Raw genomic sequence first — 17,261 nt, 5'->3', positions numbered from 1 at the left:
CGTGAAGGCAGTGAGGAAGGGCAGTCGGAGACAAGCGTTGGAGAAGTCAAGAGTATTAAAAGTGTATTAACCCTTTGCACTCGAGAGGTGACTTGATTTCATGCAGTAAAACTATAAAATTTGATATTCAACATTGAACTATGTATAATGCATTGATATGTGAAATATTCGGATAAAAAAGCTTTGTTTCTCAATTCACTTGCGACTTCTCTTTGAGTTAATTAAAAAAAATGTCGTCTGTGTCTAGTTAGAACATGTTAAGTACTTCTAACGAAATACTTCCGAGTGCACAGAGTTAACACCCAGAGAGTATTGCTCATTACACCTCTCCTACACAGTACAGACATCGATAATCCTATAATAGCCTCTAGACAGGTTGTAAGGAAAAAAAATGTTCTCAATGGTTTCGTAAAATTATCTCTGCTATGGGCCAGTTTCGCCAAGAACTGTTTTTCCGAGGACTAACTTAATCATTGAATTTACGAATCTTCCAATTCCATCGACAGTTTCAATCGCGATCACCACAAGCCCGATTCCTTAGAAAGTGCCAGCGAAAATTTGTCTCGGTTTCCATACCACGAATCCCCGTCGCCATTTGTCAGCCCCGCGGGGTCTACTTATTTGTACACGTCCGCGTGCCCGTATCCCGCGACGATAGAACGCAACTGCGCCCCGAAATTTACCAGGCCGGGAATGATCGATTCGCAGAGGGGGTCAGCTTGCTCCGACGAGACATTAGTCCTCGCGTTGCGTTGCCAGCCACGTCTATCCGGGCGCAGAGCGCGGATGTTGGCACTGCTTTGTTGCACGGGCAAAAGCGGCGCGTTGCCGAGCGTCTCCCGCCGCCTGTTCGCCGAGAATCGACTGCATCGAGCGAGCGAGGCGGGGCTCGATATTACTCCGTCGGAAAAGTAATTTACGACGTCGTTCGGATTTCATCTGGATGGTCTTCGCCGGAATCGAACGATTCATGAAGCGAGATAAAAGCCGACGCCCCCCACCCCCGGCCCGGTGTACACGGTTTTTCTCTGTCGAGGCCGCCATCGGACGCTGTCAGTTCTTTGTTTTATGCGCCGCTGGCTAACCGCGCGCCGCCTGCGAACGTCAGACCTCGGCCCGGCCTCGATGCCTGCGACCTCTGGCGAACTTCGGTCGGCCTCGGGGATGTAATTGGGTTCGAAGGGAAAGATGAGGCAAGTTTCGCGGTAGACGGTCCGCTTCCTCGCGCGGCCGGAGAGACAAAGCGGCAAGTTTAAAGCTTCCGCTGAAAGCAGTTTACACGCGGGACTTGCTGTTAAACGGGCCGGGTCGCGCGGCAAGATTTCTGCCCTGGCCACCGAGCGCCGAGTTTACGCTGGGACGACAAAAGAACCTCCTCCGCGAAGTTTCGGGATGGAAGTCATCGCAATTAGCGCGATTAAGCCCGCGCCGCGTTTGGGAAAGTGGATGCGGACCCGTCACGCGGGATTAGCCGGATGAGGCGAGTCCTGTCCAAACTTCTTCAAACTGAATGCTGTTTCAATGGAAATTCTATTATATTTCAGTTCCACGGGCACTGCGTATTATATTGTATATTCCGAAGTGGAGAGTTATCGGTCGACGAGATTGCAAACTTGAGCAAACTGTTTCAAACTTGCTCAAACAATCAAGTATACTTTACTATTGAAACTATAATTTTCTTATCGCGATGGCTGGATAATCCTAATACAGCATTATCCACTATTTCCATATTTATGTAAGTAATATTCAATTCTTAATCCATTCATACAATTTCAAACACAGTATCGATGCTCTATTATAAAATCAAATGATCACGAATTCACCAGACACGTCTGTCTATTACAGACTTCATCGCCAGATTAAGTGTTAACAGATGAAATCATTGACCTGGCGCCCTTCAAACCACTTCAAACTCGATTGAATCCTTCTCGCACAGTTGCTGGCCGATTGGAACTCATCCGCGGATCAATCTTCGAATGGAAAGTGTTGCCAGAACCGGGCCAGATAACCCGCGAGCGCGTCAGTCAATGGCGCGCGCGATATCCCCCGGACATTCCGGATAAATCTGTCGCTGAGCGAGTCATCGTGGCCGCGCGATATCTGCGCCAGCACGCGCCACCGAAATTCGGCGTATCTATTCCGCGCTCCGGACGCAAAGTGCCTATCGAGGGGACTTTTTCTCGCTGCGTCGCCGTCCGCTATTCGAACCGGGCAAGCTGTCATAATTGCGCACGCCGATTGACGCGAATCGAACGGGCCGCGGTATCGCGACGCTTCCGAGCCACTCAGTTGTCATTAATGGGAGCCCGCCGAGCCCCCGCGTGCGATTCGGGGACAGTAAACGGTTATGGTTACGGTAATGGTCCGTAATAATGGCCGGCGAAACATCGACGGCTCCATTTTTGACGGTCCTGCGGCTCCTGTTCCTCTGTGCGAGCCAACTACTCGCGACAAACGATCGGATCGTCGTCTGAGCGATTTTGATCGGTTGAACCTTGGGCTACGACGAATTTTAGAACGTTTCGTTACTTCTTTTATTCATATGTAGTATCTAGAATTCTTAGCGTAGTTTAAGCTATTTTTAAGAAGAGTGTATGTAAGAATGAGTGTGAGTGAGTGCACAACGTCGCAGGCCCAAAATTGCAGGGCCAGCTTTTCAAGGGTGCATTCGAGTGTTTGCGATGAGTGCGAGTGAGACGAATGTTTGTGGGGGAGAAAATGATTTTTAAGTGCGGATGGTGAGAGATTTTAGAGACAGTTGCGTTGACAGGAGAAGAGAAAAGAACTGTACACTGCGAGCTATATCGTTTATATTTATTTGTATTTTATTCAATTATCTATTCCTAAGTTTCTTTTAAATAAAACATATTTAAATTCCGTTAATACCACGGATATAAAATGTGCATTGATTATCAATAAAATGAAAGGTACTTTTTGGACAACCTAATATGGTATTATATAATTATATAATATAATATTTGCACTGAACAACGACTACTCATACGGAAATTCGATAAAAAGTTTCCAAAGCTGTAATGCAATTGTTATTCCATGGTATATCGACTATATCGAAGTAACAAAGTATCATGAACTCTGATCCTCGCACGAACGAGCCGTAAAATGCCAAGATCGTCAACCGACATTGAAAACTGCAGTCTCGAGCATCACTCGCGGCGTTTCAAAGGTGTCGCGGAACAACCAGTCGGTCCCATCCCTATTCCAAGAGCGCATAACACAATTTCAGACTGATTTGCTTCCGAAGCTGTCGCTCGTTCCGCGAATTTCGTGTCAAACGGACCAGTCGCCTCTTCAAACTGCATACACCGGAAAAAACAGAAAGCCCCATGCATAAATAAAGTAAAACAAAGAAGCCGGGTATCAAGAACGCAAGAGGTAGAAAATAATTGATAACGCCGCGCGCGGAACGGGATTATCGCAGGGTGTACAGGAAAAATTGGAGGAAATTTCACAGGCGACCGGCGTGAATGACAGGGAAGCGACTGACAGTTTGCAATTACCGGCGTCAAATGTTTACGCAGCGGATAGTTTAATAACACACAGGGCCGCCGCAATATGCGGCTAATGGAAACACTCATCAGGCCTTTGTCTGTGCGAGCGGCTTTGTGCAAACTTAATTCCGTGACGCGGCCGTTACGTAAACAATTGCCGGCATCGTAACGGCGTCTTGGAAAAGAAGAACGCGCCGGTGTCGCGCTATTTTTCGAAATGAACTTTGCGCTATCGGGGATAGCCACGCGACAATATATCGACGCGGCGCGCGCCCTTTTGTCCTCGAGCCAGCGATTATCGCGCGTCGTCGGCCACCGCAGGTTGGCGTGTAATATTTGTTAACCGGCACGAACTTCCGGCCTACGGTGTCGGGGATTATCTGAATTCCTTCCAGACGATTAATATCGATCGTCGGCGTAGCGGCGGCTACGAAAGATTCGAAATTGCCGGGTATCGACAACTATGCGAGGCTGCAACAGCTGCCGGCGCCGATATTGAATTAATAAAGGGCTCGAGCTGCGACGGCGTCGACGCCGCGGTAAGCAACGCGTCTCCGTCTCTCGTTCGTCGCCCGATATCCGCGAGAAGTCCGTTTCCCGGGCCGATAAATCCGATTCAATTGGACCGGAACCGATTCGTTCGAGGCGGACAATTGGTTAGGTTAACTTGCTCGCGACGAGGATTGTTCGAACGATGAAGTGTATAACTGTTGCGTAAACATGCGATGTTATATTGGGAAATTGTGATTAACCATTTGAGTGGTATTTGTAGATTGAATGAAGTGAGAGAAGGTTTCGTAATGTATAATTTGAGATACAAGTAGAGAGGAAATGAGAGAAACTGTGGAAAATTACATTAGTGATTGGATTAGCGCTATCAAAAATGAAGAGTTGGGAGCGATGTTTTCTGGAGAAATTTTCGGCGAAGCTCATAACGTTGGTATTCTAAGGGTTAAAGTTGTGTAATAAATTCGTAAATATGTGTGTTGTTGTGTAACTTAATAATTGAAAATGGTAATAGTGATAATAATAATTAGAATAATGATGACTATTGACAATAATAATGAGAATAATAATGACTATTGATAGTAATAATTAGAATAACAATGACTATTGATAATAATAATGAGAATAATAATGACTATTGACAATAATAATTAGAATAATAATGACTATTAATAATAATAGCACGAATAAAAAGAATTAATAGTAAACACTACCATACATAATGTTATATAAAAATTAATAAAAATTATTACTACCACATATAGAGTGTTATTTAAAAATGGCTGAGGCTTTCATTGCTACATAATATTCCTCAAGTAGAAGAATAGTTCTAAACTTTTAGAAGCTACTATCTACCCTCAAAATCTTAAATTCTTCTTTTAACACCTTGCATAAAGGTTCGATACAGCAACGAGAGCCATTCTCTCGAATGGCCAGTAAAAGCTTGACGTATCAGTACGTTATTCGTCACGAATAAGTTAATTCTTAGGCGTCCGGGGGCAAGTACCCAGTCGTCCAATTGTCGCGGCGAATCGCGTGCGCCGTGTCGATCCCCGCCGACGAAATAAGTCGCCGGATTTCCCGTGGAGCCGGCTGGCCGCATTGAAAAGCGGAACGATAATATCTCCCGAGGCTCGGAAGCTCGGCGGGTTTGAAATCGTTATGGTGTTGCGTGCGGTAAATAGATAAATGCCGACTTGAAGTGCATGAAACGGCACGGGGCGGGAAGATAGGGCGCACCGAATCGTGAAAATGTATTACCTCGGAAATAATTTGCATTTAGATCCCCTCGCCGATAGCTGGAGCCGACTGGCTGGCTCGCGCCGCGATGCTTTTTAACATTCCATTGTTAACGTGTTTTTAGCGGGCTCCGCATATCTCTTGAGATATAACGTTACACTTTATACCGAAAAAGTGTGGTTTTACCGCGATAAAAGTGCCGCGACTGCTTTGGAAACGCGGGATTAGCATTAGGGCTACTGGTTCGTTGACTTATACTATTTGCTAAGAACTCCGATATGATATAGAGCAAGCTTAACCGAGTCGAAGACTGTCTGCATGTAAAGTTGTCGTTTCCAGGGTTGAAAGAACGTTATACAATAGTTGTAACTAAAACACAATCTCGTGATTGACTAACTATTGATTTATACTACTTGTTTAAATGACGACATAGTTGTATTTTCAGATTCACGTTACTTATCGTTACTATTGAATAATATTATATGTACCTGTCATAAAAATTAACCTAATCATTGACTTATACTACTTACGTCCACAATGCACTTCACACTTATCTACTTAACATTAACATCTTGACTACATATAAAGTATACACACTATTAATACGTTGACTGCCGTGGTCACCGATGACTGCTGTAAATCGCACGAAAACAATAACAATAAGAGAATTGATATCGAATAAAAATATTCAGTGACATAAGTAGCTGGGCAACAACGTAATACTGCGATACCAAATCATTAATAATTATTTCTCACCATTTATCTTTGTTACGAAAGAATAATTATTACAAAACGCTCGAAACCTATCGTGGCAGTAAACGTGTTAAAAAGTATTTTGCATTCGTAATTAATTTGCACCATGTATTTTCGTGTTTATTAAATACAATCCACCAATGAAAATCTCTTTCCGTCTTTTCAGCGATCACGCATGGATCCTACGTCAGACACTATACAGCGGCCTGGTACGACACTGCGGCGTTGAGAGAACACCGTGCCAGAAGTCGTCGTGACACTTCGGCTTCCGGGCATCCGGGGGACGCGACGCTGAATCTACGCCTTCACGCTCTCGACAGGTTCGTAAAACCACGTATTCTTGCTGGAAATGGAAAGGAACAGAAGGGTGGAAAGAAGGTCGAACGGTCTGGGATGGGGACGACGAAGAGCTTTGTCGAGGGAAATTCTACTTTCTCGCGGCAGTCAAAGGGGGGAATAATCTTTCCCGGGCGGGGTGACGATCGTTTTTTGCGCCCGGACGTTTACAGACAGATAGAAATTCTCATTTGACGTCGATGTCTCACGCCTCACGACTTTTTAAACGACTTCTATGACGAATGAATCTTTGTAACGTTCGTAATTATTCGAACGTCGACGCTAAAAATACCGAGGTTGAATCGACTTTCTGAAATTCCTGTGTAGAAATTTCAAAAATGTATCTATTCAGATTGGAATTGATTAACAATTCAGTTTGCGTATTGCTGAATCAAATTCTTTGATAATTCCTCAGAGAAATGTCCTCTTTTCAACCCTTTGCACTGATTCGACGCAGCAATCTTATAAAATTTTCAATTCTATATTAAACCTTGTGTAATGTATCAACACATAACACATCGAAGTGAAATAGTTCTGTCTGCTAATTTATATAAGATAATCGATTATGTTAGTGGCGAAAAATATCGTTAATATTTAGTTAGAAAGTAATGAATATTTTTAATGAAAAATATTGTCTAGTGTAAAGGGTTAATAATCGCAGAAGACGCCAGAAATCGGTCAGTCTGGTCCGTCTGGTAGTTTCAGTGTTAAAAAATTCCAACCAGTATAGGAATATATTAATTTTAACACTAAAACAGACGGATCAAAACGATCTGGTGTCTTCATTTTAAAATCATTAAAAACTGATTTATAAATCAATTAAAGTCTCGATAGATGCACTTTTAAAGTTTCTATAAAGAATTTTGGATAATCTATTCAATTGGTAGGTTCAGTGTTCATTCTATGTTCAAATTGTATTAGAACTTTACAGTGGACGTTCGTAAATATTAATAATTATAGAAAATATAATAGAGCTAACAGAAAACTATAAATCATTGTTTTACAAAATTCGTCTTTGAAGTTTTTGCAGAACACAATTTCGAAAGTTCTATTTCATATGTTTCATTAAGAACAAGATATTTCCAGAACAAGCGTGTACGTCATAGTATACATTCAAGAAGAAAAAGATTAGAAGTTAATCTCCTACGAGCGAAACGCTTTCAATTAGTCGCTAATGAACTCTCAGCGATATTATTCTCCATTCCGAAGAACTCCGGGTAATCACCCGTGTTTCAAATTCTCCGCGCTCTGGGATAATGTTGTACGTTCCCCGGGATGTAACGAGAAGCAACGGGCAACTTTTCTCCCGCGCGGTTACGATGGGCTAATTATTTTATACGCGTTGGAAGAGCTTCCTCCGCGGAGCGCAACTTTCGGGCGAACTCCGGGCGAAGGAGCCGAAATCACCTTGCCAGCCGGTTTTCATTGCGCGACGTCTGGTTGCCGGGTGTAATTTCGTGCGTCCGTTGCGCAAACAGGATAGAACGAGGAAGTTTGCGAAATAAGTCAGACGATACGCACAATATCGGAACTGCGAGGAGGAAAATCCTCTAAACTGTTGTGGGAAATCTAAATTGAACAGGAAGATCCTTCAAACTAAGAAGAATCATGAAATACACGATACCGAACATTCCATTCTAAAATCATTAAATTTTTACATATACGAAATGAAATATACTTTATTATTGTATCGTTCGAACTGGTGTTCAGTAGTATTGTCCATAAGTCGGACACAAGAGGCTGCAATAGATATCCCGAGCTATCAGATGCATTTCAACGATTCTCCGATTGTTCTTAGGTTTCAGGTGATCGAGAATTGGTTAGGAAATAGATCATCGGTCGTTTCGAAGCGAGACTGTTGCCTAGAGATCTTCCCGATGCAGTAGTCGCACGCATGTTAATTCGATCCTCCGGCGTGGAACCGACATCTGCAACGATCGCCGGCCTTACGCGACGCAGGCACGACACGATGGCCACACGGCTCGTTGAGCATCGCGATACGCCGTCAGTGTGTTGTCAGTGCCATCGACACGGCCCTCCTAAATCTCCGCGACGCGTTCGGAACCTCGAGAACAGTACTGTTTCACTGTCGCCGGACCGTTTCCTATGATCGGTTTACGCGCGGTTCTCTTCTGTCGATTTTAATCCTTTCATAATCATTATTATTAATTATCATTGGAACAATCCTCTTACGTTAATTATTATTCTAAATGAATGAATAATCGTCGATTCGAATGATCTATTAATAGTATAAAACCTTAATGCGTCAGTATTATAATCGACATCAGTTTTTAATCATCCTATTACTAATCTTCTCCACTTCCCATAATCGAAAATACTCATGAAAAATCTTCAAACGATTATCAACCAATTATAGCACACCCATGACGCGAGGACTCGGTAAAATTACCTTAATGCGACAATATTAAATCGACATTAATTTTTAATCATCCTATTATCAATCTTCTCTACTTCCCATAATCGAAAATATTTATTAAACATCTCCAAACCTTTATCAATAAATTGTATCATACCCACGACACCAGGACTCGTAAAAATTATTTTAATTCGACAATATTAAATCAACATCAATTTTTAATGATCCTATTATCAATTTTCTCTACTTCCCACAATTGAAAATATTCATCAAACGTCTCCAAACATCTATCAACAAATTGTATCATACCTACGACGCGAGGCCTCGAGAAAATTATTTTAATGCGACAATATTAAATCGACATCATTTATAATCATACTTTTATCAATCTTCTCCACTCCTCATAATCGAAAATATTTATCAAAAATCTCCAAACGTCTATCAACAAATTGTATCATACCCACGCGAGTAAAAATTGAAATGAAACAAAATTTCGAAAATCTGCCCGCACACCGGACGGCTTAATCTCACTGCGTCAGTTCCGTGACTACCATCCGAAGTTATCGGAACTGAGCCGCGGTCGTATAAGCCCTTATTAAAAGTTCGAACCAGCCCTCGAAGAGTTAAATCGCTGGCCGGTGACTCGCCGAACGAAGCGACGATTTTTCGCGAGAAATCCGTGCGCGCGCGGTAATCAAATTCTTCTAGGACGTTGCCGACGGGGGCGGGCTTCGACTCTTCGAGGGTCGCGCAACTTGTTCCGAGTTCGAGGATTCCTTCGACGGAGCGCCTTCGTTAAGCGGGAACTTAAAAAGAAAAACGAGGCTCCCTCTCGCGCCTCCCTTCGATCGAACCCCTTAATTTATCAACCCTTCGACTAAGAAACTCTATTCTACGCGGCCGACTTTTCCTATCCCCTTCTCCCCCCCCCCCCTCCCGTTTCTTCGATTCCCCATCAGCTACCCGTTCTCCATCAAACTTCGTACAGCTTTTTCTCACCCTATCGCTCGCCCCTCCCCTCCCCCCCACCCCCTACCGGAAACCTCTCGAGCCCCGAACCCTTCGACCGGGCAACTCTCTCCGGTTTTTCGGGCTGACAGTTTCCCTCTTCGCTCCAGTTTTCCGGTCTTCGCCCCGTCGCCGCCGCATCCGCCGTCGGAGGAGGCGCATTTGGTCGATACCGGGCGGGCCCGATTCGAATCGCTGGTGCACCTGGCTCGAGTGCGCCGCATGAAGAAAGGGGAGAGAGACTTCGATGCCCTTTTGTGCGATACGATTGGAAACGTCGTGGAATAATCTTTGGGGGTTGGCGATGGGTGTTGTGTAAGAGGGTGTTCTGTAGGGATAAGACGTTTGGTTATAAAATGTGGGAATGTTGATTTGCTGTGGTATATAGTGCAGTTGGATTTTGTTTGGTTTCGTTTGATGACGAAAGAAAAATGGAACACAAATGGTGGATTTCATATTTGTGACGACTGTAATCCTATATTTTACGTAATGACAATGAAATTAATTCTATAGATTTTGTTATTAGAAATCATAAACTACGACGTTATATTTAGGAGCCCAATGACTCGTTTCAGTTTCATTTTTATAACATTGTGCTTAGAGGATTGTTTGAAGTTAACACTTTGCGATCCGCATATTCATGCAGGTTCTGCTATTTTCAAGGATATTTTATAACTTTGTAATATATCTAAACTTTCGAGATGCGAAGGCAGCGAAGGACAGTTTCAAACTAACAGAAGCGTCGCGAAAGATTTGAGCGGAAGGCGATCTAGTAAATTAAGTTGGGAGCAAGTAGAAGAAGTTGAAAAAATTCTCAATCACACACTAAGTATTCTTGTATGTCAAAAATAAGAGAGTCGGTATCATCAGTGTCATCAGAACTATGAAATAAAACATAGTAGTTTTCGTGTTTTAATAGTATTTTACAAAAACATCAGAAAGAATCGACAAAATCGCTCGATATCCGAGTTATGACGTTATTTCCTCGTGACCGTTAGAATATTTTTCGCAACATAAACTTACCGGAAGTTTCTTAAAACCCAGGAAGCCTTCCCACGGTTTCTGTCCGCCACAGTTCCTTCCGGCTTGATGCGAGCGCCTCATCCCGTGCCCCTTGAAAATCGAGAAAATCGTGTGCGAGTCGGGCGGAAAGACTTATCGCAGTCGAAATACCATCCCCGGCGTGTCCTGGGGAAGGAGGGGGTGAAGTCGGTCTGCTGGCAGTAAATTTCCGTGGAAACGCGAACGTCGGGACGCGGTGCGGGAAAAAATAGTGGCGCAAGGTGGCGGTGAAATTTATAAATGCTTGGCTTCGGCCGAGGGCACCGATGGGGGTGGCTAAGGCATGAGGGTACGTACGGGTCGGTGGTTTATGATCGAAGCCAGTTCTGGGTATACCTTCGGGAACTTTTATCTTTCGTTCGTTTTGTGAGGGGGGCGAGTTTGAGGACGGTCATATCAAACGTTCTCTTTCGTTTTTCGGCGGGGTTGGTCTGTGGGAGTGGATATTATTTAACCGTGTACCAGTTCTCGTCTTTACAATAAAGTTCGATAACGTTTACTGGTGAAAGGATGAGGGGAAATTAAAGTTTCAAGGCCACAGTGGTTTTGTATGGCGAATCATTGACCTGTACTACTTGCTTAGACTTAAGCTTCTGTTTGTCGAATTTTTAACTTCCCCTATTGATTATTGCGATCGTTGTAGTTAATAATATCATCTATGCATTTCTTCACTGAAGGTTTATACAGTACCTGACAAATTATTGAGTTATACTACTTAATTCAATACTTATAGCATCATCTAGTTCATAATCATTCTTTTCTTTCTCACGGAAGCTCCAATTAACCCTAATCGGACCACGATGTGGCTTTGAGTCATATTTGAACTTTTACTGAAATTTGTTGATTATTTCATATTGCATTTCCAAAAGTTTTTTCGGGTTTTTAACATTTGAGCTCTATAAACAAACACAATATTATTTGAATCATTCCTTTTATTCTCATAAGTGACTGAGAGTCACATCGTGGTATTCGTTATAAAAACACGTGGTACGATTAGGGTTAATCAAGTATTCTATTAAAGTCCATTAATATTTAATATCCATTGTTACCAATAATTGAACCATTGTACTTCATAAACGATTCGATGTTTACTAGCTCGGAGATTTTTAAAGAACTTCCCCATAAATATGTAGCGACGAGTTACCGCGGTTACGCTGTTGCGCGATAATACTTTATCTGAACGGCGGTCTTCGAAATATCAAAGTGCCACAGATGTCAAGGGGGTGGAAGAAGGAGGGAGCCGAAAGTTCCCGCAAACCTTTCCGGCTACAGCCGATAAAACTTCGTTTTTATTGTCTGATTCGGTTATGGAGGCCGACGGCGCGACGGGGGCCAAGTTTACGACGGAGCGGGTATCAAACTCCGGGGAAAACAACTGGAATGCCTCGGCCCCGCCGATAAAGCTAAGTAGACGATAAATTCGTGGATACACCGATCCGGTATCGCTGTCTGCCGTTCCCGCTAACCCTCGAGCATATCCGCGAACGATAAAACTTGTATCGCGCACGAATGTAAACAACGCGGCGGGCAACAACGCAACGCAGGCGCTGTAGCGCGGGAATAGAGTCAGACCACTTAACGCTTTCGCTACTATGGGTGGTTATAATCACCGGCCACAAAAATGGAGCGAAAGTTAACCGTTTGCACTCGACAATATCTTTCATTACAAACATTCGTTATTTCCTGACGAAATATTATAATAAATATCATTTAAAATATTAAATATTAAATAAACGAAATATTATTTGCAACTTACATACAGAAACAAGAAAGAAACAAGAAAGAAATGTTGCATAAATTATGGGGCAGAGTTTCATTTTACCATTTTGTTGCGTTCAATCAAATGGCGACTGAGAGTCTCGAGTGCAAAGGGTTAAGGTGATGTAAACAATAACGAAAATATGTTCATGGAAGAATTATAAACACGTTGTTACGAACACGAATCATTTTGCTTTCTAAAAGCAATGCAACAACGGCGGTTTCGAGACAAAAGGCTTGGCTCCGAATGCTGAAGACCCGCCGTAGCGAAAGGGTTAACTCGATCGGTCTTCCCACTCGTGGAAAAACCCAGCCGTTCGGCCGGGCACGAACAGCGGTTCATGAAGGGTTAAAATGGTTCTCTTATAGCCGCCCCAATTCCTCGCGAGCTTCTTCCTAGCCCTCGAGAAAGATTCGCGGCCGTTCCCGCGGAAGTATCATCCCTTATCCCCGCAAAAACCGGGTTGCAGCCGTGTTCTATAATTACCGAGCACCATTCTCAACGAATTCTCTTGCAGATATTCACAATCTTCTCGAAATTAACCCTTACGCGTTAGCTACCTCGTACTCGAGTATAGTACGCTTGATAAAATGGCGTGTTATCTGGAGATCTGGACCGGGCAAGACGATTCTGCGTCTCACAATATTTGGGCCGACTTTCAACGCTTGTTATTGGCAATAGCAAAATACGACGTGAGATGTCACGATAGAGAACGAAGTTGGCGACACTATGGACTTTGACCTCTATCGTTACATCTCACTCAGTCGCTTAGTTCCTCTGCCGTCCTTTGTTTCTGCGACGCGACCAATGTCAAACGCGCATCGAGGACCGAGGCGACCCGAACATTGTGAAAGCAGAAGTTCGGTAGTTCGGAAAGATCAGGATGATTTTTCCTGAACAAAAATACACTGCGTGATGATTGTTTAACTTATTATAAAATATCAACTTCGGAATGCGTGGAGATCGAAAGTCGCCTTCCTTTTCCGTTTTTCCCGCGTTAATGGTTCTGCGAAATCGTTTTAGGACGTGCGTTCCAATTTTTCCAGCGCTGCGTGCCGGCTTCCAGAAGAACTGCCTAATCTGCCTAATAAATAGAACTGTCCTAACCAAGATCTGCGTTTTGAAAGACACCGCATGTGTTGGTCCTCAATAAAAGAGCGGATCGCGCCCATCTCGGGAATTCGCTCTTGCACGTGCGTCCCAATTCCCGAACGCTCTGTATCGGCTCCCGACAAAGGACGCCGCGTTACGCATAAGAGTCGGCACAATAGTCGACTCAATTGCCAGTGGAATAGTCTTGCTCGCTTCTGATCGTTCGCGAGTAACACGCCATCTCATCAGAGCCGCACTTTACTCGTTCTTCCAGTTTCTTCGGCGTAATCCGCGGAAAATCGAGAAAACCGCCGCGGTTCTCCTTTTTCCGACCGCTTCCGTAGCTGTACCCCCGAAAATGAAGACGCTGCGGAAAAACGCTGCTACAATGAAACTTCAGCAAACACCCGAGTTGCCGACGGAAGGATGGAATTCAATCGCGCGTAATTATCCGGCGAGTTTCGCGGAATCAATGCGCGCAAGATTAAACGAAGAGAACGAGGCACAAAATGTGGGTAGTTCCCCGTAATTAACCCGAACAAGAGAGCGATAGCATCGTTACGGACGCGTGCGGGCTTCGTTTTCGGATTAAGCGTTTCCGCGAGAGCCCACGGCGCGCGTCGATCGACGACGCCTTTCGACGCAATTAAAATCGACAACATTCTCTGCCGTCGAACCGTTCCCGCGTGCCGGTTTCTTTCGTTACGGGGCCTAGGGGCGGCCGCCGCCGCGATTTAATTGGATTGTTCGTTAATGAGTTCCTTCAGCGATAATCGGCCGAGCTGTTGCTAATAAACCCGCAACGTGCATCCAATTAACCTTAATGTCGGCCACTTACCGCCCCGCTCGAGCCAATTATATCGACTAATTATAGAAATTCAGACGTGCCGATTGCCGGGAACGCGGAAGGAGGAATCAATTTCGGATCGATTCATCGGGAAACACCGGGGGGACGCGAGCAGCCGGGCATGGTCAACCCCGGTAAAGGGTGCACGTGCATCCTATATAGTATCAGGCGGCGGAACGGTTTTGTTATTTATTAAAATAGGGTATCCGTGGCTTGTTTCCCGATATCTCGATCTCCAATTCCCCGTTACACTGTGTTCACCGTCGCCGCGCGTCTCTCAGGATTCCCAATTCCCGGGATAAAATAGAAAGGAACGAGGAAAGCAATTAATACCCCGAAACCCTTCGAACTATCGAGAACATTCAAACTATTCGCAATCTAAACCCTCAAAAACGTAATTGCAAGCATACATTCTAGGAAATAGTTTCTCCTACTATTACAAACACGTCATGCTAGGACAACAAGGGGACAATTTTACGATGCGGGAAAATATTCATAGAGACATTCGTAACCGTTAGTTTTCCGTCCGGCACTTTAGCAGGCCGGCCTGCAGCTGATATGCGACACATAAGGGTTTAGTTTAGAGATCAACTATTGTCTATTTTTTCACTTTAGCCCAAGTATCTTAAAGTCGTGTTCCAGAGGGTACGTTAGAATTTCAGAAAAAAGTGTCCTCAAGGATTTTGACCTCGAGGTGGTTGGAGAACTGTAAGCACTTGGAGGTGCTGGAAAGCAGACCCTGGAAGGCACTCTTCGGCTAAAATCATGCCACAAGTGCATTACCATTCGTTTGTAACCAGTTTATAGTTTCGGAATTGAGTCTTTGAGAGAATACTATTACAAGAAGATATAAATCGTTCGACCGGTCGTGGTAGGTAAGACAAACTACAAATTTTTCTCAGAAAATAAACGATAAAAAAAGAAGTGAATATTGAAAAATATATTGTACGTATATTTGAGGAAAAGTCGCGAAACTTAAAGGCGATTCAATTACGTTGTACATAGGAAATTCTAATCGAAATTTTAACACTATTTCTACCGAAGGTGTCGAAAGACACTTCCTGAAATTTTAACTTACAATCCTTTTCTCAGTTTAACAATTTTTCCCAATTGAATTTTGAACATTTCCTGTACTTAATGTTATAATCGTTATCGGTAAAGTCGAAGGTCAGTTCAGAATGTACGACTAAGGTTGGAAAATAATTTTAATTTTGTCATCTTACTTTGGATTTGTGTTATACATATCTAAAATGTTACATTAATGTACTAGCAATTAAACGGTAGACTAAAAATCCCGCATTATCGCGGGCGCAATGTGTTAAGTCGAAAATTCGACAGGTGTCTATCGACACCTCGGTAGAAATAACGTTAAAAACGGTCATTTGACCGGCCGTGGTAGGGATAGTGATAAACACATAAAAATCCGCAGTCTGTAATTAACAAGGACGAATTTATCTTAATTACCGCATGCTCGTCACTCTCGGAAGAGCAGCGCCGCGCGGAGGGACGAACACGTCCGAGAGCATTAATCAGCTACGAAACGTCGCTCGCAGGATGATAAACCGGCAACGAGGAGGGTAAGAAGTACCCTTCAGGCTTGCCGCGTTTCCCTTTCCCCCTGGTTGCCACCGGCGTTCGTCGCGTCGGCCGACCGCTTCCCTCAGGTTTCACGTTAAAGTGTCCCTTTCGTGAGTGTATATTGCTGGTGGAACGAGGCTGTTCTGCCGGGGGAGCGACGGGGGTGGCTGGATCGGGGAGGGGCCGTGCAGAGCGCGCATTACCCTCGCAACTAATCCCATTTCTCAATGGTACATGCATCACTCACCGCTCCTGACTAATCGTCCTTCCGAGGAGCTCCGGGTGTTGCTCCGCCGTAAATTGAGCAATAACGCGGTAACGCACGGCCCGACGATAATTTTCGCGGCACGATACCGGCCGGACCGTGACTAGGAATTTACGTAAATATTACGGCCGTCCCCTTGGTCGTGGCTCCATACGGGATCCCTTAAAGTGGTTTCCAAGAGGGATCGTTTGGGGTTTAGTGCTCGCGTCAGGGATATCGTTTTCCGAGTTTGCGTTGCGCGACGGGCGAATTAGTTAATTGAACGAGGAATTTCTGGGGAGGTTTTTGTGTTTGGCTTTTGTCTCCGGGAACGGGGATGTAATTAGTTGGGTATTGTTTTAATGTTTGTTCTTTGATGTTTGATCGAATGTTTGGTTGATTATTTGAATACCTTCGGTGGACATTTTGTTGAGTTACCTCTCGAACTTCTTAATTGACGAGGAATTTCGGGGTAGGTTTTTGTGATTGGTTTATGTTTCGGGAATGGGGATGTAATTAGTTGGGTATTATTTTAATGTTGGTTTTTTGATGTTTGATTGAATGTTTGGTTGATTATTTGAATACTTTCGGTGGGAATTTTGTTGAGTTACTTCTCGATTTGCCATTTTTAATATTCGAAGTTTGAATGGCGAGCAGGGATGTGATATTAAATTTTCAGGTGTATGGAATATTTTCAAGAATATGAAAATAGAATCATGTTTCCGCAGATAAAAATTTCGGAGCAGAGTTCTGAGCATCGTTCCGAATTATTTCGCGAATGCGAGCTCTTTGTGTTCGCTGTATATTGTTTTACAACCGGGTGCAATACATTTTGGAATTTAATTAATATTTGAAATTGAATACACTTGTTTCGTTTCGGAAATAGGAATAAAAAATATGTACGAACGAAAGTTTCGATGGGCATCTGCCGCGTTCTAAAGATAATTAGA

General features: G+C 43.7%; 1 protein-coding gene across 1 annotated transcript in view; it reads left to right on the top strand.

The window, feature by feature from the left end:
* The window catches only part of LOC116429544 (disintegrin and metalloproteinase domain-containing protein 10), a 334,086-nt gene that overhangs the window by 74,119 nt on the left and 242,706 nt on the right, over positions 1-17,261 (top strand). Inside the window, exon 3 of the mRNA XM_076365457.1 lies at positions 6,175-6,328. Within this exon, the coding sequence (XP_076221572.1) occupies positions 6,175-6,328 (154 nt within the window). The remainder of the gene's footprint in view (positions 1-6,174; positions 6,329-17,261) is intronic.

Source organism: Nomia melanderi, chromosome 1, assembly GCF_051020985.1.
Source record: "Nomia melanderi isolate GNS246 chromosome 1, iyNomMela1, whole genome shotgun sequence".
In the NCBI taxonomy this organism is placed as follows: Eukaryota; Metazoa; Arthropoda; class Insecta; order Hymenoptera; family Halictidae; genus Nomia; species Nomia melanderi.
This window is presented reverse-complemented; position numbering and strand designations above follow the sequence as displayed.